General features: G+C 54.3%; 1 protein-coding gene across 1 annotated transcript; it reads left to right on the top strand.

Moving 5' to 3' along the window:
* Positions 1–6,749: 6,749 nt before the first annotated feature.
* Positions 6,750–19,249, top strand: LOC144678082 (G1/S-specific cyclin-D1-like). Its single transcript, XM_078537998.1, has 5 exons — positions 6,750–6,985; positions 12,416–12,631; positions 16,008–16,167; positions 16,963–17,111; positions 19,063–19,249. The coding sequence occupies exons 1-5, from the start codon at positions 6,782–6,784 to the stop codon at positions 19,210–19,212; spliced, it is 879 nt and encodes a 292-aa protein (XP_078394124.1). The 5' UTR covers positions 6,750–6,781; the 3' UTR covers positions 19,213–19,249.
* The last annotated feature ends 1,744 nt before the right edge of the window (positions 19,250–20,993 follow it).

Below are 20,993 nucleotides of genomic sequence, written 5' to 3'. Positions count from 1 at the left end.
GGAAAAAGAGCAGTCTTTCTGTTTCCTTACGTACACAAGCGACTACATTTCAACATTATTTCAGTGACTATGCTCACACTCGGCTTCCCTCACATTTACTGAGTCTGGAAGATTTAACTCAAACTCTGCACAGCACATTCCCTCTGCATTCACTTCATATTTCAAACTCTCTCCCTTTTATATCAGTGCAAGTTCTATCGTTCTTTCTCTCTCGGCTCAGATCCACCTCTCTTCTTCATGACTGATCCTAGTGGGCTTCTCAACCTTGGGGTGGGGACATCACAGCGGAATCTTATCCTAGTGCTGGCCAGAATCTGCACACACTCACCTTCCAGTGGCTGACGACCAGGAAAAAGAGCAGTCTTTCTGTTTCCTTACGTACACAAGCGACTACATTTCAACATTATTTCAGTGACTATATAACCTTTAGAGAAGTCCTCAGCTGGTGCAAGGTGCTTCCTCTGTACTGCACTGGAGTGGGACTGAGCAAGAGTGTTAGCCACTGAGCCAGAGCTGACTCTGTGAGTGAGCGTGCGCGTGTGTGTGTGTGTGTGTGTGTGTGCGCGCACGCGTGGGTGTGTACGTGTGTGTGTATGTGGGTGTGTGCATGAGTGTGTGTGTGTGCACATGTGTGGTGTGCGTGGGTGGGTGGTGTGTGTGTGTGTGTGGGTGGTGTGTGTGTGCACGGGTGTGTGTGTGGTGTGGGGGTGTATGTGTGTGCATGTGCATGTGTGAGTAGTGTGTGTGTATATGTGTGTGTGTGTGTGTGCATGCACGTGCCAGTGTGTGTATGTATGTCTCTTTGTGTATATGTGTGTGCTTGTACATGCATGGGCGTGCATATGGGCATATGTCTGCGTGTGTATTTGTCTGTGTGCATGTTTGTGTGTGTGTGTCTTTGTATACAAGTTGATATGTGTATCTGTAAGCCTATAAAGATGGGTCGGTGTGTGTCTCTCTCTGCATATGTGTATGCACTTGCATGTATCTGTGTAACTGTGTGAGTATCTTTGTGTACAAGTTGATGTGTGTGTGTGTGTGTATACATGTGTCTATGTGTATGAGTTCATGTCTGTATGTGTGTGCATGTATGTATAAAGTGTGAATGAGTGCATGTTCATATTCTTGTCTGTGTATATCTGTGTGTATCTGTGTATATCTGTGTGTATCTGTGTGTATCTGTGTATATCTGTGTGTATCTGTGTATATCTGTGTATATCTGTGTGTATCTGTGTATATCTGTGTGTATCTGTGTATATCTGTGTCTATCTATGTATATCTGTGTATATCTGTGTATATCTGTGTATATCTATGTATATCTGTGTATATCTATGTATATCTGTGTATATCTGTGTATATCTGTGTATATCTATGTATATCTGTGTATATCTATGTATATCTGTGTATATCTATGTATATCTGTGTATATCTGTGTATATCTATGTATATCTGTGTATATCTATGTATATCTGTGTATATCTGTGTATATCTATGTATATCTGTGTATATCTGTGTATATCTGTGTATATCTGTGTATATCTGTGTATATCTGTGTATATCTATGTATATCTGTGTATATCTATGTATATCTGTGTATATCTGTGTATATCTATGTATATCTGTGTATATCTATGTATATCTGTGTATATCTGTGTATATCTGTGTATATCTGTGTATATCTGTGTGTGTGTGCTCATCATTTCTGTCACTTCGGTTGTGTTGCAGCTGCCTCATAGCTAGAACCCAACCTCCCCCCCGCACCAGCTCCACAGGAACAAGCTGTCAGTGGGCCAGTTCCGAACGCTTTGAATGTATAAAAATGCCTCTTCACAGATTCACTCGACAAAGAGAGAATCTGTTGAGATGTTAACGAGAAAGTGCTTACAGCACCATGAATATGATGAAAAGAGATTGGAGATTGACGGGGGCGGCGTCAGTGGGAGGACGGGCTGGGTGTGCAAATTGTTTTCGAATATCCAGCTAATTGTTTTAGTAACAGGGGCCCAGAGATGAGGAACAGAAGTTACATTGAAGGGTATCAGAGCAAAACAGCTGCCTCACCTCGGACCACAAGGGAGAACGAGAGTCATGCCAATTGGAGATTCATTACTGCCCATTTAACAAGTACAAAACCACCCGGGGACCTTGTTCTGCTCGGGAGCAGTTACAATGGCGAGCAGCAAATGCGCAAGGCACATGAAAGCCTTGTGAAGTGCCCTCTGCTTCCCACTGCCACCCCCCTCCCCATCTGCAGCCACCAATTCTTTCATCCATCAACTTGCACACACACCCTGGTCAAGGGGGCAGGTTTTTAAGGAAGCGCCTTAAGGGAGAGGAGGGAGGCAGAGGGAGAAAATTCCTGAACTCAGAACCTCGGCAGCTGAAGGCAGAGTTGCCAGTGGCAGAGCGATTAAAACCCCCAATGATCAAGGGGCAAGAGTTTAGGGGAGCGCAGGGGTCTGAGGGAGTCTTGAGCTGGAGAGGGTCACAGAGACAGCTCGAGGGGGGTGGGCGTTGGAGCCATTCAGGGGTTTGATAACGAGGACGGGACTTTTAAAGTTGACCGGCTGCTGGACCAGGAGTCGACGGAGCACAGGGAGCGATACGTAGAAATACTCAGAGACAGGATCAGGCCATTCAGCCCAGCTGGCCCATGCTGGTGTTCATGTCTCACTGAAGCCCGCCCCTAACTTTTTGTGTCCGAGCCCGTCGGATGGATTCGACGCGAGTCGCTTTTCCCCCCAGCTTGGGCCTGTGCAATGATCGTTCCCCTTTCCTGGCCGCTCGCTCAGGTGGGGCAGCGCTGACGGGATGGGCCGAGTAGCCTCCCTCTGCGCGGCGACAATTCTGTGAACAGAATCTCCGCCAACTGGTCCACGTTAACAACTGTTGATTCATTTAACGAAAGTAGCAAGAGGGACAGATGCAGCCGGATTACCCACTCCTGTTAGGGTAGGTCGTCCATTTTAACCCCTTCTCCCACACCCCCTCATCCCCCCAGGCTGAATCCCGCAGCTCAAACTCCCTTTAACTTTGATCTGTTGTTCTGAATCTCTTCCCTTCTTCAGGTCAGGCACTGAATGAGGGGGTTGTAATGCTGGACCTGAAGCTCAGCATTCTCCCACTTAAGGCCCTGTCTCCCAGGTTCCTCGTTGGCACACAAAGGAATCAGCCTGAGTCACCATCAGTTAGCAAGACTGGCTCGAAATTGGGCAAAGTGCAACAGGTCAAAGACTGCAAGCGCTGCCTCTTGTATCACACTTACTTCAACTTAATTAAATTTGTTACAAAGCTACAAGCTACACTATCATTGGAAATCTAGCATGAGGCCTCGTCCACCAGTTTAAAACATTCACTCCCTCCACCACCGACGCACAGTGACAGCAGTGTGTGTACCATCTACAAGATGCACTGCAGCAACTCACCAAGACTCCTTTGGCTGCACCTTCCAAACCCACGACCGCTACCATCTAGAAGGACAAGGGCAGCAGATACATGGGAACACCACCACCTACAAGTTCCCCTCCAAGTCACTCACCATCCTGACTTGGAAATATATCGGCTGTTCCTTCACTGTCGCTGGGTCAAAATCCTGGAACTCCCTCCCTAACAGCGCGGTGGGTGTACCTACACCACATGGACTGCAGCGGCTCAAGAAGGCAGCTCACCACCACCTTCTCAAGGGCAATTAGGGATGGGCAATAAATGCTGGGCCCAGCCAGAATTATTCACACCCTAAGAATGAATGTTTTTTTTAAAAAGAGTGGTCTATATGAAAATGTTTCTGGGTTAAACAGGCTTCTGGTCCAGCACAAGACCAAAAAGGACAGGAAAAATATGCTGGCAAAGTGCCTTCTCCTCCCGACCAGTTAAATATTTTACAGATTATAATCCTCAGGTGTGTACAACCATGAGCAGCCACGCAAGGTGCTAACACAGTGAAACGCTCCAAAGAGATTTACAGGAGCGATTATCAAACATACGATCAAGGAGCAGGAGTCGGCCACTCGGCCCCTCGAGCCTGCTCCACCATTTAATAAGATCATGGCTGATCTGATAGTAACCTACATCCCGCCTACCCCCGATAACCTATCACCCCCTTGCTTACCAAGAATCTATCCACGTCTGCCTTAAAAATATTCAAAGACTCTGTCTCCGTCTTTTCAGGAAGAGAGTTCCAAAGACTCACTACCCTCTGAGAGAAATAATGTCGCCTCATCTCCGTTTTAAACGAGCGACCCCTTATTTTTAAACAGTGACCCCCCCTAGTTCTAGATTCTCCCACAGGATGAAACATCCTCTCCACATCCACCCTGTCAAGACCCCCCCCCCACCGATCAGGACCCCTCAAATAGAACTTCCAGCCAAGCCACAAAGGGGGATATTAGGACCAAAGGTCGGTTAGAAGGAGACATTTTATGGACGGTCTTGTGAGAGAGGTGGAACGGTTCAGGGAGGGAGCTCTGGGGTTTAGGGCCCAGGCTGCTGAAGAGGTCAGATTTGGAGAAGCACACATCGCTGTGAAGGTTTTAGGTGACAGGAATAGGGAGGGGGCGAGGCCATGGAGGGGCTTGAACACAGAAGGACAGTTTTAAAATGGAGACATTGCTGGACAGGGAGCCGACGTCGGTCAGCGAACGAGGGGACTTGGTGCAAGACGGGGTAAGGGCAAGCAGGGGTTTGGATGAGCCTGGGGTGTTGGGATGAGGGGAGCAGGATGCCAATGGTTGATAGCTCACTGTAAAAGCAGCCAGCGCTGGGGAGCTGTTGAGGCATGGGCCACCTGAGGTGAAGGGTCAAGAGGGCAGCCAGTGCCTGAAGGAGTGAGTCAAAGCCCCGAGGAGATAAGAGATATATTTACAATCTGCGTGACGTGTTTATCAATCTGTCTGGGAGGCCATTTAGATTTCCAATCAGTGCGGCACCACAATCACCGCTCCTTAATCTCCTCATTGTTGCCGAGAGACTAGAGACCAGCGGAGGCTTCAGGTTTGTGTAGGCCCGGCCCGGGGGGGGTGGTTCCAGGAAGGTGCAGGTTTGCTGAAGGGGAACCTCTAACCTTCGGCGACAGGGAGACTGTCTGCGAGTCAATGAAATGACCCTGCTTCGCTCGCACTAATGGGATTTAAAACTAGATGAACGAGATTAGCGTGCTGGAGATAACAAAGTTCGGGCCTCTCGATCATTCTGTGAGAAAAGCCCTCTTCCTTTGTCGGGCTGGTAGTTTCTCCATCGGGGGGTCTCTCTGGAGGTTCCGTTGCATCACTTGTGGTCCAACCCCCCACCCCACTCCCCAACCCTGACCCGACTCTCCTCTCCTCCCGGCCCAAACCATTTTTTTACGAATGGAGAAAAAGAAATTCAAAATTCTCCAGCCCCGCACCACAACAACAACTTGTTTTATTTACATAGCACGTTTAGTGCAATAAAACGTCCCCAGGCGCCTGACGGGAGGGGTTTTAAAACAAAAGCACCACGGTCAGGCCAACAGGAGGAGGCGTCAGGAAAGCGAAATACCGGAAATCTGAACTGAAAACACAACCTGCTGGACACGCTCGGTAGGTCAGGCAGCATCTGTGGAGAGGGAAAGAAAGGATGGGCAGGATCTTCCGGTGCCGCTGACAGTCAGAGGGGGGGTGGGTGAGGGGGGTGGGTGAGGGGGTGGGAGGGTGGGGTGGGTGAGGGGGTGGGTGAGGGGGGTGGGTGAGGGGGTGGGTGGAGGGGGTGGGGGGGTGGGTGAGGGGGTGGGGGGGTGGGTGAGGGGGTGGGTGAGAGGGGGTGGGTGGGGGGGTGGTGAGGGCGTGGGTGAGGGGGTGGGGGGGTGGGTGAGGGGGTGGGTGGGTGGGGGGGTGGGGGTGTGGGTGAGGGAGTGGATGAGGGGGTGGGTGGGGGGGTGGGTCGGGGGGTGGGTCGGGGGGTGGGTGAGGGGGGTGGGTGAGGGGGTGGGTGGGGGGTGGGGGTGTGGGTGAGGGGGTGGGTGGGGGGTGGGTGGATGAGGGGGTGGGTGGGGGGTGGGTGAGGTGGGTGGATGAGGGGGGTGGATGAGGGGGGTGGGTGAGGGGGTGGGTGGGGGGGTGGGTCGGGGGGTGGGTCAGGGGGTGGGTGAGGGGGGTGGGTGAGGGGGTTGGATGAGGGGGTGGGTGGGGGGGTGGGTGAGGGGGGTGGATGAGGGGGTGGGTGGGGGGGTGGATGAGGGGGTGGATGAGGGGGTGGGTGGGGGGATGGGGAGGGGGTGGATGAGGGGGTGGGTGGGGGGGTGGATGAGGGGGTGGGGGGGTGGGTGGGGGGGGTGCGTGGGGGTGGGTGGGTGAGGGGGTGGGTGAGGGGGGTGGGTGGGGGGGTGCGTGGGGGTGGGTGGGTGGGGGGGGGTGGTGTCTCAGTGAGAAGCCCCCACCGTCAGGGGAGGAAAGTGGCAACAGAGCGTTAAAAACAACCTGAAATGGAAGCCCTTTAAATTCTGTCAGATGAACAGCTGAGAAAAAGTGACTGAGCTACAGGGTGTGGGGTGGGGGTGGGTGGTGGGGGGTGGGAGAGGAGAGAGGGCATCGACTTCAGGCAGCCAACCGAATCCTCGGGATTTAAATGACTGGCATTAGGGCCCATTCATCGCAAAGATGAGTGTGTAGCTATTTCATGTAATTGGACACAGACTGACCTCCCACCCCCACAGGGTCCAGGGGCCACAGGGAGGGACTGTGTGTGTGTGTGTGTGTGTGGGTGGGGGGCTCAGGGTATATAAAGTGAGGGGCTGCGGAGTTTAGCAGCTAAAGTCTGAGCGGACATGGAAACAGAGGGGGTGGTGCTGTACACCGGGTGGGAGAGGGTGTGCCGAGCGCAGCCGGACCCCTGCCTGCTGCAAGAGCGCGTCCTAGCAAAGCTGCTGGAGACGGAGGAAAGGTATCTGCCAAACAGGGGCACGTTTCCATCGATACAGCCGGAGATCCAGCCACAGATGAGGAGCTTGCTCGCTGGCTGGATGCTGGAGGTTAGTGCCGAGGGGGGGAAAGCAGAGAATATCGGGGCCGAAACACTTTGCCTTTTCAATGCGCTCGTTCACAGGTCGGGTGTCCTTTATCCCAAACCCTGGGGGGCCGACTGCGTTTTGGATTCAGGTCATTCCGGTTTTTCCGAGACCGCGTATATAAATATAGGTTACAACAGCCTCAACCCAGGCTAGCGACAGCTTAAAGAAAATAAAAGTGGCTGGGAAAGTGAGATGTGTCACTGAGTAATAAATACAGGGGACCTGGAAATAAGTTTCTTTTTGATAAGTTCACCACAAAAATCGCAAGGTCGAACAGGGTAAAGTAACTAAACTTCCCACGCTCAAGGGCGATGAGGTTCAAAGTGAAAACGCGCAGTTTTTGGGTGCGTTCGGCTTTTGGATTTCCAGCTAAAGGACCTGTAGTAATATTGCACAGGGCAACTCTCTCCGTCTCCAGTCTTAAAAGCAGCGACGGAGACGTGAGGGAAAACTTTCTCCCCTCCCACCACCCCACACCCACCCCCACCACCCTCACCACCCTCACCTCCAGCAGCAGCTGGGATTCGGGAATGCGCGGCCTGAGCGTGAGGGGCATTGCAGGGGGAATGGGGTCATTACCTGAAAGGGAAGTGTGCGCGGGGTGACGGGGAGAAGGGTGAGGTTCGGGGGGGGGGAGGTGGTGGTTGTGGGGGGGTGGGTGGTTGTGGGGGGGGGGGAGGTGGTGGTTGTTGGGGGGGGAGGTGGTGGTTGTGGGGGGGGGGAGGTGGTGGTTGTGGGGGGGGGGAGGTGGTGGTTGTGGGGGGGGGAGGTGGTGGTTGTGGGGGGGGGGGTAGTTGTGTGGGGGGGGGGTGGTTGTGTGGGGGGGGGAGGTGGTGGTTGTGGGGGGGGGAGGTGGTGGTTGTGGGGGGGGGGAGGTGGTGGTTGTGGGGGGGGGGTGGTTGTGTGGGGGGGGAGGTGGTGGTTGTGGGGGGGGAGGTGGTGGTTGTGGGGGGGTGGGTGGTTGTGGGGGGGGGGTGGTTGAGTGAGGCGGTGGGGGGGGGTGGTTGTGGGGGGGGAGGTGGTGGTTGTGGGGGGGGGGGAGGTGGTGGTTGTGGGGGGGGGGTGGTTGTTGTGGGGGGGGGAGGTGGTGGTTGTGGGGGGGGGGAGGTGGTGGTTGTGGGGGGGTGGGTGGTTGTGGGGGGGTGGGTGGTTGAGTGAGGCGGTGGGGGTGGGTGGTTGTGGGGGGGGGGAGGTGGTGGTTGGGGGGGGTGGTTGTGGGGGGGGGGGGAGGCGGTGGTTGTGGGGGGGGGAGGTGGTGGTTGTGGGGGGGGGGGGTGGTTGTGGGGGGGGGTGGTTGTGGGGGGGGGGAGGTGGTGGTTGTGGGGGGGGGGAGGTGGTGGTTGTGGGGGGTGGGTGGTGGTTGTGGGGGGGGGTGGGTGGTTGTGGGGGGGGGGGGGAAGCGGTGGTTGTGGGGGGGGGTGGTTGTGGGGGGGGGGGAGGTGGTGGTTGTGGGGGGGGGGGGGTGGTGGTTGTGGGGGGTGGGTGGTGGTTGTGGGGGGGGGTGGGTGGTTGTGGGGGGGGGTGGGTGGTTGTGGGGGGGGGTGGGGGTGGTTGTGGGGGTGGGGTGGCACCAGGTGAATTGTTCCTTCGGAGGGCAGGCGCGCAGACACGCCGGGCGGGATTTTCCAGGTCGGGACACCGGAAAGGATCATCTGGAGCGAGACGGGGAAAAGTCGGAGAACCATCGAAAAGCCAGTGGTTCTCCAAATTTCCCCACCCCCACTCACGATGGTGCCCCCCTCCTGTACCAGGGCCGGAAAATCCTGGCCGGGGGGGTTCCGAATGTCGGTCTTCCGTGCTGTAACCATTCGGTGGGTTCTGCACATGGAGAGGACAAGATTGTATTCGCCGGAGTGCGGAAGGTGAATTAATGACCAAAGTGGGCGATTTGCAGGTGATTTACAGGAGTTGATAAGAGGGAAACTCTAGTGTCCGTGTCAAGGAGGAACATTAAAATTCGAAGCAGGCCTTTTGGCGGAGGGGGGGTGGGGGGTGGGGGCGATGTCAGGAAACAATTCCTCGCACACTGGGGAGGGGAAATCTGGAGCTCCCTCCCACCCAAAAAAAAGCTGTTGAGTCTGCCTGGGGGGCGGGGGTGTCAACAGAAACTGAGAATGATAGATTTTTGTTAGGTTAGGGGATTAAGGGCTATGCGGCCAAGGTGGGCGGATGGATTTAAGATACAGGTCGGCCACAATTGAATTGACTTGAATTGCGGAACAGGCTCGAGGGGCTGAATCGCCTCCCCCCCACCCCTGTTCCTAGGGGAGGGAACGGTGGTTTGATCACTGCGACCGTTTAGTCAAAATTGCTTTTGAGAAGGTGACTTCTCTCAGCCTCTGTTACTCCACCACGGCGCCTGCTCACGTGCAAACCTAGTGAATGCTCTCTGGCTATTTGACTGCAAAGGGCATCGCAGTCGAGCTAGCTATTGTCCTACGCTATACCCGCTAACGCCGCCCCCTCCACCACCTCTCCCACAAAACCTCTCGGTCCTCCACACCAAGCGGTTCCCCACAAACTTTTCAGGGTCCAGTTGGACTTTGTAGCAAATAAATTGGATGAAAAAAATACCAAAAAATGTAACGTAAAAAAAATGTAAATGTCATCGCTTCAAACGGGTGAGAAAATTTGGCTTCAAAAGAGACAGAGGTGAATAAGCTGATGCGACTACCCTCACTGAAAGGAAGCGAAGTTAGGAATCTGACCAAAAATACAGATGTTATCAAGCGTCAACTCCTGGAACTGGTTTGTGATTTTCTTTCTTCGATCGGCAGAATCGAATTGCACAGTCAGACGGTGTCAGCTGTGGTCCTCGCCTCTGACTCAGAGGTTGCAGGTTCAAGTCCCATCTCAAGACCTGAGCACAAAGAGCCCACACTCGACCCCACCCCCCATCCCCCCCGCCGGGTGCAGCGCCGAAGGAGTGCAGCACAGCCGCAGGTGCGGTCTTTCTGGATGAGACCTTCAACGAAAGGCTCCGCCTGCCCTCTGAGGTGGATGTCAAAGATCCCGTGGCACTATCTCGAAGAAAACCGGATTGGGGGGGGGGGTGGGGGGTGGTGGGGTGGGATTTCTCCCCCCGTGTCCTGCCGCATTTTTATCCCTCAAACAACGTCAGGAAAAAAAACAGATGAGCTGGTCCTTATCACGTTGCTGCTGCTGCTGGTGGGGAATTTGCTGTGCGCAAATTGGCTGCTGTGTTTCCGACATTACAACAGTGGCTGCAAAGTGCGTTAGAATCCAAGCTGAGGCTGTGGAAGGGTGCTACGCGAATGCACCTTACAACATGGAAGGCGGTCATTCTGCCCATTGTGGTTATGCTGGCTCTTTGACAGAGTTACCCCACCCCCCCACCGAGCCCTGAAACACCTTCTCAGGGTATTTACCTAATTCCCTTAATTAGTTAGAGAAATGTTGGAGAAGGTTAAACAGGGCAAGGCCGTTGAGCCTGGTGAGAAGGTTAGAAGTGGGAGGGCGTGTGACAGAATCTCCACCGTTGGCGAGCTCCATGTGTGGCTCCCATTGCAAAAACAACTCCCGCTCCGTTAAATCTCGGGCTGGCCAATGGCCCTCTCTGCCGATTCTTTCCAAAGTTCGGATTAAACCGGGCAGCCTGAGGTTTCCAGAGAACTTTCCCCTTGAGGAGAACGGTCCTCAAACTGGGGCAGGCAGACCCCACCCCACCCCCGGGGTTTCGCTGGCCTTGGGGACGGACAGTGCCCAGGGCATCATGGTCAAGGGTAAGGGAGTCAGTGTACCCTGCTCCCCACTGTGCTCCAGTCCACACCCTGTCCACTCCTCCCCCCCCACCACCAGCGCTCCCCATGCACCCAAGCGGCATTTCTTTCTCTCCGAGGGTCGCTAGCCTTGTGGGATTCACTTCTCCGGGGAGGCTGGGTCATTGGATTTACTCAAGGCTGAGTTAAGATAGGTTTTTGATCGACAAGGGGAGCTGAAGGTTGTTGGGGGGGACAGGCAGGAAAGTGGAGTTGAGGCCACAACCAGATCAGCCCTGATCTTACCGAATGGTGGAGCAGGCTCGAAGGGCCGAATGGCCTACTCCTGCTCCTAAATGCTATCCTATTCTCCAACCAAGGGCCCCACCATTGGGCAGATCCTGTAGTGAGGAGCAGGCACATCTATCTCACTGATACTCGCTTTTTTTCAAAGCGTTATTAAAACTCTCCTTAACATGGAGCACCTTCACCTTCGAGTATTGTAGAGTATTATAGAGTATTATCATTTAATGGGGGCGGGGGTGGGGGTGGGTATGATTATTAATTGAAAAGGGGGCCTTCGGCCAACAGTTTTTTTGGGATCCACTGGGAAAGCGTCCCAGACGCCCACTTGCCTTTTGTGTAAAAGCCGCTCCCTGGTCATGTTCCTGAACCGCCCGACTCTAACTTTAAACACGTGCCCCTTCCCCCATCCCCTGTTTTGAAATCACCGACAACATTCACCGCCTCCCTTCTACACCCCACAACTACCCCGCCCCCCAGCCCTTCAGCGACTGAAGGAAAGAGTCTCTCCCTCTAACCTATTGAATCATTTCCTAAGCACCCCAATCAGATCACCTCCTCAATCTACTTACACCCAACGGGATACAAGCCTCATTGATGCAGCCTGACCTGGTCACATGATCCTCTTTTCTATACGCTGCATTTCTTTTACCCGTCCCTAATTGCCCTTGATCTGAGTGGCTTGCTGGGCCGTTCAAAGAATTAATCACGTTGCTGTGGGTCTGGAGTCACATGTAGGCCAGACCGGGTAAGGACGGCAGATTCCCTGCCCTGTAGGGCATTAGTGAACCCGTTGATAGCTGTAATGGTCACCATTACTGGGACTAGCTTTACAATTCCAGATTTTATTCGCGGTGGGATTCGAACCCAGGTCCCCAGAGTACTATAGCCTGGATTGTTAGCTCAGTGACATTATCATGATGCCACCATCTCACCCGGTAAGAGTAAACGTTCTGAATGATCCATGTTTTGGACAGAGGTGAGCTAGTCGGGAAGAAACATCCTGCACTGCCTCACCCTTTCCTGACTCTGTAATCTCCTCCGGCTCCACAACCCACCGAGATCCCTGCACTCCTCCAACTCTGCCTTTCGGAGCCTCTCCTAATTTAACCGCCCCCCACCGTTGGCGTCCGTGCCTTCAGCTGCCTGGGCCCCAAGCTCTGGAGTTCCCTCCTTATACCTCTCCGCCTCCCTCTCCACTCCATTAAGACATTCCTTCAATGTGACCTAATCTGCTCTAATAGCTCCTCATGTGGCTCAGTCGCACGCCCCTTTGAAGCCCCTTTTTTTTAACGATGTTAATGGCGCTATATAAATGCAGGTGTTGTCGTTGATCAACTCGACGTGGCTTGTGTCCCTCAACCTGCAGGTTTGCGAAGAGGAAAGATGCGAGAAGGAGGTGTTCCCGCTGGCGATGAATTACCTGGACCGGTTTTTATCGGCAGTGCCGCTGGGGAAATCCAGGCTGCAGTTGCTGGGCTCGGCTTGTCTGTTCCTGGCCTCGAAGCTGAGGGAAACTTCCCCGCTTTCGGTGGAGACCGTGTGCGCCTACACTGCCCACTCGTCCAGGCCGGAGGAGCTGCGGGTAAGTCGCTCAGGGCAATTTCTCGGAGCCTGATTCAAATCCCGGGCTCACTAGGCCACGAATCCCGGGCTCGCCAGTCCCTGAATCCCGGGTTCGCTAGGCCCCGAATCCCGGGTTTGCTAGGCCCAGAATCCTGGGTTCACGAGGCCTCAAATCCCGGGTTTGCTAGGCCCCAAATCCCTGGCTCGCTAGGCCCCGAATCCTGGGTTCGCTAGGCCCCGAATCCCGGGTTCGCTAGGCCCCGAATCCCGGGTTCGCTAGGCCCCGAATCCCGGGTTTTCTAGGCCCAGAATCCTGGGTTCACGAGGCCTCAAATCCCGGGTTTGCTAGGCCCCAAATCCCTGGCTCGCTAGGCCCCAAATCCCAGGTTCACGAGGCCCCGAATCCCGGGTTCACCAGTCCCCGAATCCCGGGTTCGCTAGGCCCCAAATCCCGGGTTCGCTAGGCCCCGAATCCCGGGCTCACTAGGCCCCAAATCCCGGGTTCACTGGGCCCTGAATCCTGGGTTCACGAGGCCTCAAATCCCGGGTTCACAAGGCCCCGAATCCCCGGGTTCACTTGGCCCCGAATCCCGGGTTAATGAGGCCCCGAATCCTGGGTTCATGAGGTCTCAAATCCCGGGTTCGCTAGGCCCCAAATCCCAGGTTCACAAGGCCCCAAATCCCGGGCTCGCCAGGCCCCGAATCCCGGGCTCGCTTGGCCCCGAATCCTGGGTTCACTTGGCCCCAAATCCCGGGCTCGCTAGGCCCCAAATCCCGGGCTCGCTAGGCCCCAAATCCCGGGCTCGCTTGGCCCCGAATCCCGGGTTCACTTGGCCCCGAATCCCGGGCTCTCTAGGCCCCGAATCCCGGGTTCACTTGGCCCCGAATCCCGGGTTCACAAGGCCCCAAATCCCAGGCTCGCTAGGCCCCGAATCCCGGGTTCACTTGGCCCTGAATCCTGGGTTCGCGAGGCCCCGAATCCCGGACTCGCGAGGCCCCAAAGCCTTTTCCAACCTAACGGCACTGTGGGGGCACTTTCACTGCAGCGACTTCGTGAAGATCCCCCCCCCCCAACCATGGACAAGTAGGGATGGATGGTCAGAAAATTGGCAACAGCATCAGCAACATTCACATCCCAAGATTTAATAAATAAAACTGTTGATCCTAGTCAGGGGTGTAGTGGGGTGAGGGAGCGGGAGAGGGTGCTGTGATCAGCATTATCAGTCCTGAGCTATTATGTGTCCGAGGATAAGTGGGGGATGCTGTGGAGGAGGAATAATTATAGAATATTACAGCACAGGAGGAGGCCATTCAGCCCATCGTGTCTGTGCAGGCTCTTTGAAAGCATTATCCAATTAGTCTCTCTCCCCCTGCTCTTACCTCAAAGCCCTGCAACCCCAGGCTTGTCCAATTCCGTTTTGAAAGTTGCTATTGAATCATCTTCCATTGTCCTTTCAGGCAGCCCCTTGCAGATCACAGCAACTCTCGCTGTGTAACAAAAAAACCTTCATCTCCCCTCCTGGATCTTTTATCAATGGTTAAAAACCTGTGTCCGCTGGTTACTGACCCTCTTGACAGTGGAAACGGTTTTACTGAGGATTACAGAGCATTTAAAGCACAGGCGATTCGGACCATTGGTCTGTGTCTGTGTTTTTGCTCCACACCCTCTTTATCCCATCCTAGCCGCATATCCGTCTATTCCTTTCCCCCTCAGGTGTTTATCCAGCTTCCCCCTCTTAAACCTATCTCTGCTGTTCCTCTCGCCCACTCCCTGAGCGGAGTTCCACATTTCCATCCGTCTCTGAATAAAGAAGTTTCTTCTGATCTGCTCTATTAAAACCCCTCGTAATTTTGAATGTCCTTCTCTTAAACAATCCTTCTCAATAAGGAGAGTGATCCCAGCTTCTACAAGTCTCTCCACATTAACTGAAGCCTCTCATCCTTGTATCATTTTGGAAAATATCCTCTGCACCATCTCTGAGGAATTGACATCCTTCCTGAAGTTAGGAGTCCAACATTGCGGCACAATACTCCAGCTGAGGCATGCACACATACAAATACACACACACACACACACACACAAATACACACACACACACACACACAATACACACGCACACACACACAAATACAGAAACACCCACACACCCACACACACACACAAATACACACACACACACACACACAAATACACACACACACACACAGATACACACACACACACACAGATACACACACACACAAATACACACACACATACAATACACACACAAACACACACACACCCACACACACACACAAATACATACACACACACATACAATACACACACACACACACACACACAAATACACACACACACATACAATACACACACACACACACACAAATACACACACACACCCACACACACACAAATACACACACACACAAATACACACACACACAAATACACACACACACCCACACACACACAAATACACACACACACACACACACACACAAATACACACACACACAAATACACTCACACACACAAATACACTCACACATACAATACACTCACACATACAATACACACACCCACACACACACACAAATACATACACACACACATACAATACACACACACACACACACACACACACAAATACACACATACACATACAATACACACACACACACACACAAATACACACACACACATACAATACACACACACACACACACACCCACACACACACAAATACACACACACACACACAAATACACACACACACACACAAATACACACACACACACACAAATACACACACACACACACAAATACACACACACACAAATACACACACACACACACAAATACACACACACACACACAAATACACACACACACACACAAATACACACACACACACAAATACACACACACACAAATACACACACACACACAAATACACACACAAATACACACACACATACAACACACATACAACACACACAAATACACAGATAAACACCCATTTACAAACAATATCTACATGTGGACATTTCCATCGGGTTTCACTGGGCCATTCTCAGGCCAATTTGCCCCTCCCTAAGCTGTTGTGGCTGGGGGAGAGGAGGGGGAGGGGGGGAAGAGGGTGAGGAAGGAGGGGGAGGAGGGGAGGGGGGAGGGGGGGGAGAAGCGCCCAATCCAAATCTAGCCCCCATTGGCTGAGACCTGCTGACCCTGCAAAGGCCAGGGGGTCTGTCTGGGGGTTGATGAAGGGGACCCGGGGGGAGGTCAAAGGTCCTGAGGTTGGGGTCTGGGCTGCGCCCCCACATTCCCATCTGTGATATCGGTGGGTTCTGCACTCGGACGGGTTTGATGTTGAGTCTCTCTGTCTGTCCAGGTGATGGAGCTGCTGCTTTTGAACAAACTGCAGTGGGACATTGCAGCTCCGACTGCGCTGGAGTTTGTGGAGCGTTTAATAGGAGCCATGGGCCTGCCGAGGGTCAAAGAGCAAGTGGTCCGCAGGCACACGGAGACGTTCATCACACTCTGCACCATAGGTACCCGACCACATTCCCTCCGAGGCCCAGGACCAGCACAATTACCCCCTCGGAACGGGGGCAGTTTGGTGAAGGAGGGGCCAGGCGGTGGTGGGTAATGAGGTGGGGGGGGTTCCTGAGGATTCCACTAGCAGGGGGCGGAGAGTCGGGTCTGTGGGGGAGTGGGTTAACCAGGTTTAAATGGATTCTCAATGGCCTCAATCGGCCGGTGACGGTTCAGTAGCTGAGCAGCCACCCCTGGCGAGCGCCCGCCGAACAAAATATGAAGATGACGGGCGATGAGGTTGGGACCCACGCCCGAGGTCATCGCGCGTCAGCGTTTGGGGTCTGGACCCCAAACGCCGACGGCAAAATCCTGCCCCCTGGTGTTAAATCGCAGTATGGCAGCCGGTGGAATATAAATTCAGTGAATCAAATCTAGAATTGTGAGGCTAGTCTCCGTAACGCTGACCATGAAACTATCACCGACTGTCGGGAAAACCCATTTGGTTCCCCTTTTAGGGAAGGAAATCTTCCCTCCTTACCCGGTCTGGCCTCCACGTAACTCCAGGCCCACAGCCAGGTGGGTGACTCTTAACCGGCCCCTTGAAATGGCCGAGCGAGTCCCTCTGCTCCAGGGCGATTAGGGATGGGCGGTAAATTCCGGCCTCACCAGCGGCGCCCACACCCCCAGGAAAGAATAAAAGAACAAACTCGGGATTCTACCTGCCGGACCGGCCGGGAGAGACAGGGATACGGGGGGGATAAAGGAGGAAAATATCACACGACTAATTCCGGGGGCCCTTTCCCTTTCAGATTGCGAGTTTCTCTCGTACCCGCCGTCCATGATCGGCGCTGCCAGCCTGGCCGCCGCGGTGACCGGCCTACGTCTCGGGCATCGGGGGCTCTGCCTCGCCAACCGGGAGCTGACCGACCACCTCGCGCGCTCCATCCGCTGCAACTCCGTAAGTACAGCCCGGGAAACCCCCCCCACCTGCCCATAATCGCAGGAGCCAATTGCCATCAAGCACCAGCCTCCCCGACCGGCAACGGAATCCGTTGGGTTGGGTTGGGTTGGGTTTCTCTCGCGCTTCTAACGCTCGTCCTTTTCCGGCTGGTCCTTCGGTCCTTCTTCGTCCTTCTGTTGTTAAAAAAAAACCCCATCTGATTGACTCAGGGAAGGAAATCTGCCCTCCTTACCCGGTCTGGCCTACATGTGACTCCAGGCCCACAGCAACAGTGGTTGACTCTTGACTGCCCCTCTCTGAAATGGCCCCAGCAAGCCACTCAGTTCAAGGGCAATTACGGGTGGGCAACCAACGCTGGTATTTCCAGCGACGCCCACATCCCATGAAGGAATAAAGAGGAGAAGGTCTATGGCCCTTCCCTGGCCTCCGTGTCTCCCTCCTCCACGCTGTACACTCCCTTCCCCACCATCCTCAGAACTCTTAACCCTACATAAAGCCCAGAGGCACTAGAAATAGGAGCAAGAGTAGGCCATTCGGCCCATCAAGCCTGCTCTGAAATTCGATAAGATCGTGGGATCGATCTTCAATCCCTCCCTCAGCTCCGCCTTCCTGCTCCTTCTCCACGTTCCTTAATTACCTCAAAAAAAAAATCTCTTGATCTCAGCCTTGAATACGCTCAACGACTGAGTAACCCACAGATCTCTGGCTTAGAGAATTCCAAAGATTCACAACCCCCTGAGTGAACAAATTCCTCCTCATGACTGGCCCTTCATCCTGAGCCTGCGACCTGGCATTCCACACTCTCCAGGTGCCTCTCCGCATCTATCCTGTCAAACCCTCTTAAGAATTTTATGCATTTCAATGAGATTACCGTACTGTTGTATTATCACCGCTGCACAACATGTTTTGCTATGAGTCCATTGCTGTGGACTCTCAATTATAAGAACTTGAGACTTGTATGTTGAAACATGAACCATTTATTGTTAATCTTTAACTATGTACAGATCCCAGGTTACTGACACGCATGGTGACAGAATTCTCTCTAGGCTGTTCTCCCAGTCTATTACCATATGACTCCATACGTCATACCACAGGCAGGGCTGTTCTCCAGTCCCACGTTAACCTGCACCTTTACATTTCAAAGGCATGCAGGCACACACAACATCACGCAACACTCACAGCCCAAGATTTGAGACGCTACTCACATATCTGGAGGTTTTTCCAACAACTCGCACACTCCTGGAAAGGGCACAGAAAACTGAAGTTCTCTGCCTGACTCTCCTTTTCTCCCCAAAGCTCCCACCCTCACACTCCCCCAGGGACTTGTGCCCCTATCGGAGCTCCCCGGTGCTGGTACCGAGGGCGTGCTGCACTGGTTGGAGGTGCCGTCTGTCGGATGAGATGTTGAACCCAGGGCCCCATGTTCCCTGAGCTGGGTGTTAAAAAAAAAAACCAAAATCCCACGGCCACTTCTTGATAGAAGATCTCCCCAGTGTCCTGGACAATATTTATCCCTCAAATCAACATCACAAAAGCAGATGATCTGGTGGTTGTCACGGTTTTTTTCTGGGATCTTGCTGTGCAGAAATTGGCTGCTTCGATTATACACTACAACAAGGACCACACTTCAAAATGTACTTCATTGGCTGTAAAAAAACAAAATTTTATTCATTCACAGGGATGTGGGCGTCGCTGGCTGGACCAGCATTTATTGCCCATCCCTGGTTGTCCTTGAGAAAGTGGTTGGTGAGCTGCCTTCTTGAACCGCTGCAGTCATTGGCTGTAAGATGCTCTGAGAGGTCCTGAGGTAGCTATATAAATGCAAACCTGGCTCTCACTGAGGGATATGTAATTAATTAAGTCATGACTTGTACAGAATTAGCTCTGGGCCAAGGAGAGTGAGAAAGTTTGACGCTAACTCCGACCGCTGTCCCTCTCTCGTCCCCAGGAGTGTTTGAAAGCCTGTCAGGAGCGGGTGGAAATCGCTCTACAGGCCCGGCTACACCACGCACAGAGGGACACCCTGCCCCAGCCTGTGAAGTCTGAAGAGCTGGAACGTTCTAGAACACCTACGGACATTCAGGATGTCAACTTGTGACGACCGAGGGGACGGACCGGTCTTGAAGAGAGGGTCAAGCTCCTGTGGTGGGGGGTGGTGGGGGGGTGGAATCTGCCACCCTCTTTGACGTTGGCAGGCCATGGGTGGGAACGGCTCTGAGGGAACCCGTGGGCCTGAGATTAGGGTGATAGACGGGGCAAGACTTCAGGGTCGGGAGACGAGGATCAGGGGAGAGGAGTTACCGGGAGACAAGGGCTGCTGTCACCTGATGCGAGTGGGAAACCCCTGACTGGGACTGAACTGGGAATGCGGACAGGGTCAGTGCGGGGAACAGGAAGAGGCCATTCAGCCCCTTGAGCCTGATCCTCCCTTCAACTTGATCATGGTTCATCTGCGCCTCAGCTCCATATTCCCCGGCTCAACCCCATTTTCCCCAATATATTCACCTACAAAAATCTATCAACTCATTCTGGAAGGCCCCAGCATCACCCTGGGAGCAGCCTCAGTTGGTTGAGAGTGGGGCTTGCGGCCCCCTGTAGACTCAGCAGCGCCAGAACAGAGCAGTGGCCGCTGCTGGGATTACAGCCCGCCCCCAATGACAGGCCCTAAACACAGGCCCCCAATGACAGGCCCCAAACACAGGCCCCCAATGACAGGCCCTAAACACAGGCCCCCAATGACAGGCCCTAAACACAGGCCCCCAAAGACAGGCCCCAAAGTGTCATGGACCTTGGACTTCAGGTAAGTCCAGGCATTTTGGATAGGCCTGCCTGGCCCACCCCAGCAAGGTGGGGGGAGGGTGGGTTTTAGATGCCAAGGGGAGGCTTAAAAGGGGGGCTACAATCTGGGCGGGGGGGGTGGGGGGGGTGCCTGTGGTGGGCACAGGGCACCGCCCCAAAGAGGGTCCCCTTCTGCCTTCCCAGCCAGCAGCCCACCCAGTGAGAGGTACCAGGCTGCCTGCGGCCTTGCCCTGCCGCTCGGACTATAGCAGCAGGGGGCAGAACGAGGCCCTTAACCGGCCATTAACTGACCTCTTAACAGCCCCGATAGGCCCTAGGACAGGCCTGACCCCTTCCCCGTCCACTGTAAATTGGGATTCAGCTCGCAGTGGGTGGTGGGCAGGTCAGCTGTTTTATTTTAAGAACCCCCTCCCCAGTGAGGGTGGGAGCGTAAAATCCAGGCCAGGGATTGGATAATGGAGAACATGGGCCAGGATTTTATAGCCCCCCCCCCCCCGCCAACCACTCCCGGGTTCTGTCTCCCTCCCCCACCCACCCCCGGGGTGTGTCTCCACCCCCCCCCCCACTCCCGGGGTGTGTCTCCACCCCCCCCCCCACCCCCGGGGTGTGTCTCCACCCCCCCCCCCACCCCCGGGGTGTGTCTCCACCCCCCCCCCCACCCCCGGGGTGTGTCTCCACCCCCCCCCCCACCCCCGGGGTGTGTCTCCACCCCCCCACTACCCCCGGGGTGTGTCTCCCAGCCCCCACCCCCAGCGGGGAGCCAGTTAAATCTCCGTTCAGTTCGGTAGGTCCGTAATAATCCCGCCGGGCGGGAGGGCCTGTAAAATCCTGGCCTTGGTCACTGGACTGGGACTGACCCGAAATAGAGAGGGGCTGACGAGCGCCTGAAAGACCAGCTCCTGGTTCCCTCGCCGCAGGACGCGGGGTGACCTCTTCGAGCGACCGATTGTTCAGGGAATGGTGTAACTACAGTCTCACAGGGGGGCATCCGTCATGGCCAAGTTTCCTGCTGCACTGGCTCCTCTTCGGGTGGGGCAACTAATCCCTCACCCCCCCACCCCCGGGTAGGAAGTTCACTCA

This window comes from Cetorhinus maximus, unplaced genomic scaffold (assembly GCF_964194155.1).
Source record: "Cetorhinus maximus unplaced genomic scaffold, sCetMax3.hap1.1 HAP1_SCAFFOLD_3570, whole genome shotgun sequence".
NCBI lineage: Eukaryota > Metazoa > Chordata > Chondrichthyes > Lamniformes > Cetorhinidae > Cetorhinus > Cetorhinus maximus.
Note: the sequence above shows the minus strand (reverse complement) of the source record. Positions and strands in the feature narration are given on the sequence as shown.

Bases quoted from the DNA above. Each gene is read 5' to 3' on its own strand.
- LOC144678082 (XM_078537998.1), top strand. From the start codon at position 6,782: ATGGAAACAGAGGGGGTGGTGCTGTACACCGGGTGGGAGAGGGTGTGC. The intron at 6,986-12,415 runs GTTAGTGCCGAG...CTCAACCTGCAG, and splicing joins TCGCTGGCTGGATGCTGGAG to GTTTGCGAAGAGGAAAGATG. The intron at 16,168-16,962 runs GTACCCGACCAC...TTTCCCTTTCAG, and splicing joins CATCACACTCTGCACCATAG to ATTGCGAGTTTCTCTCGTAC.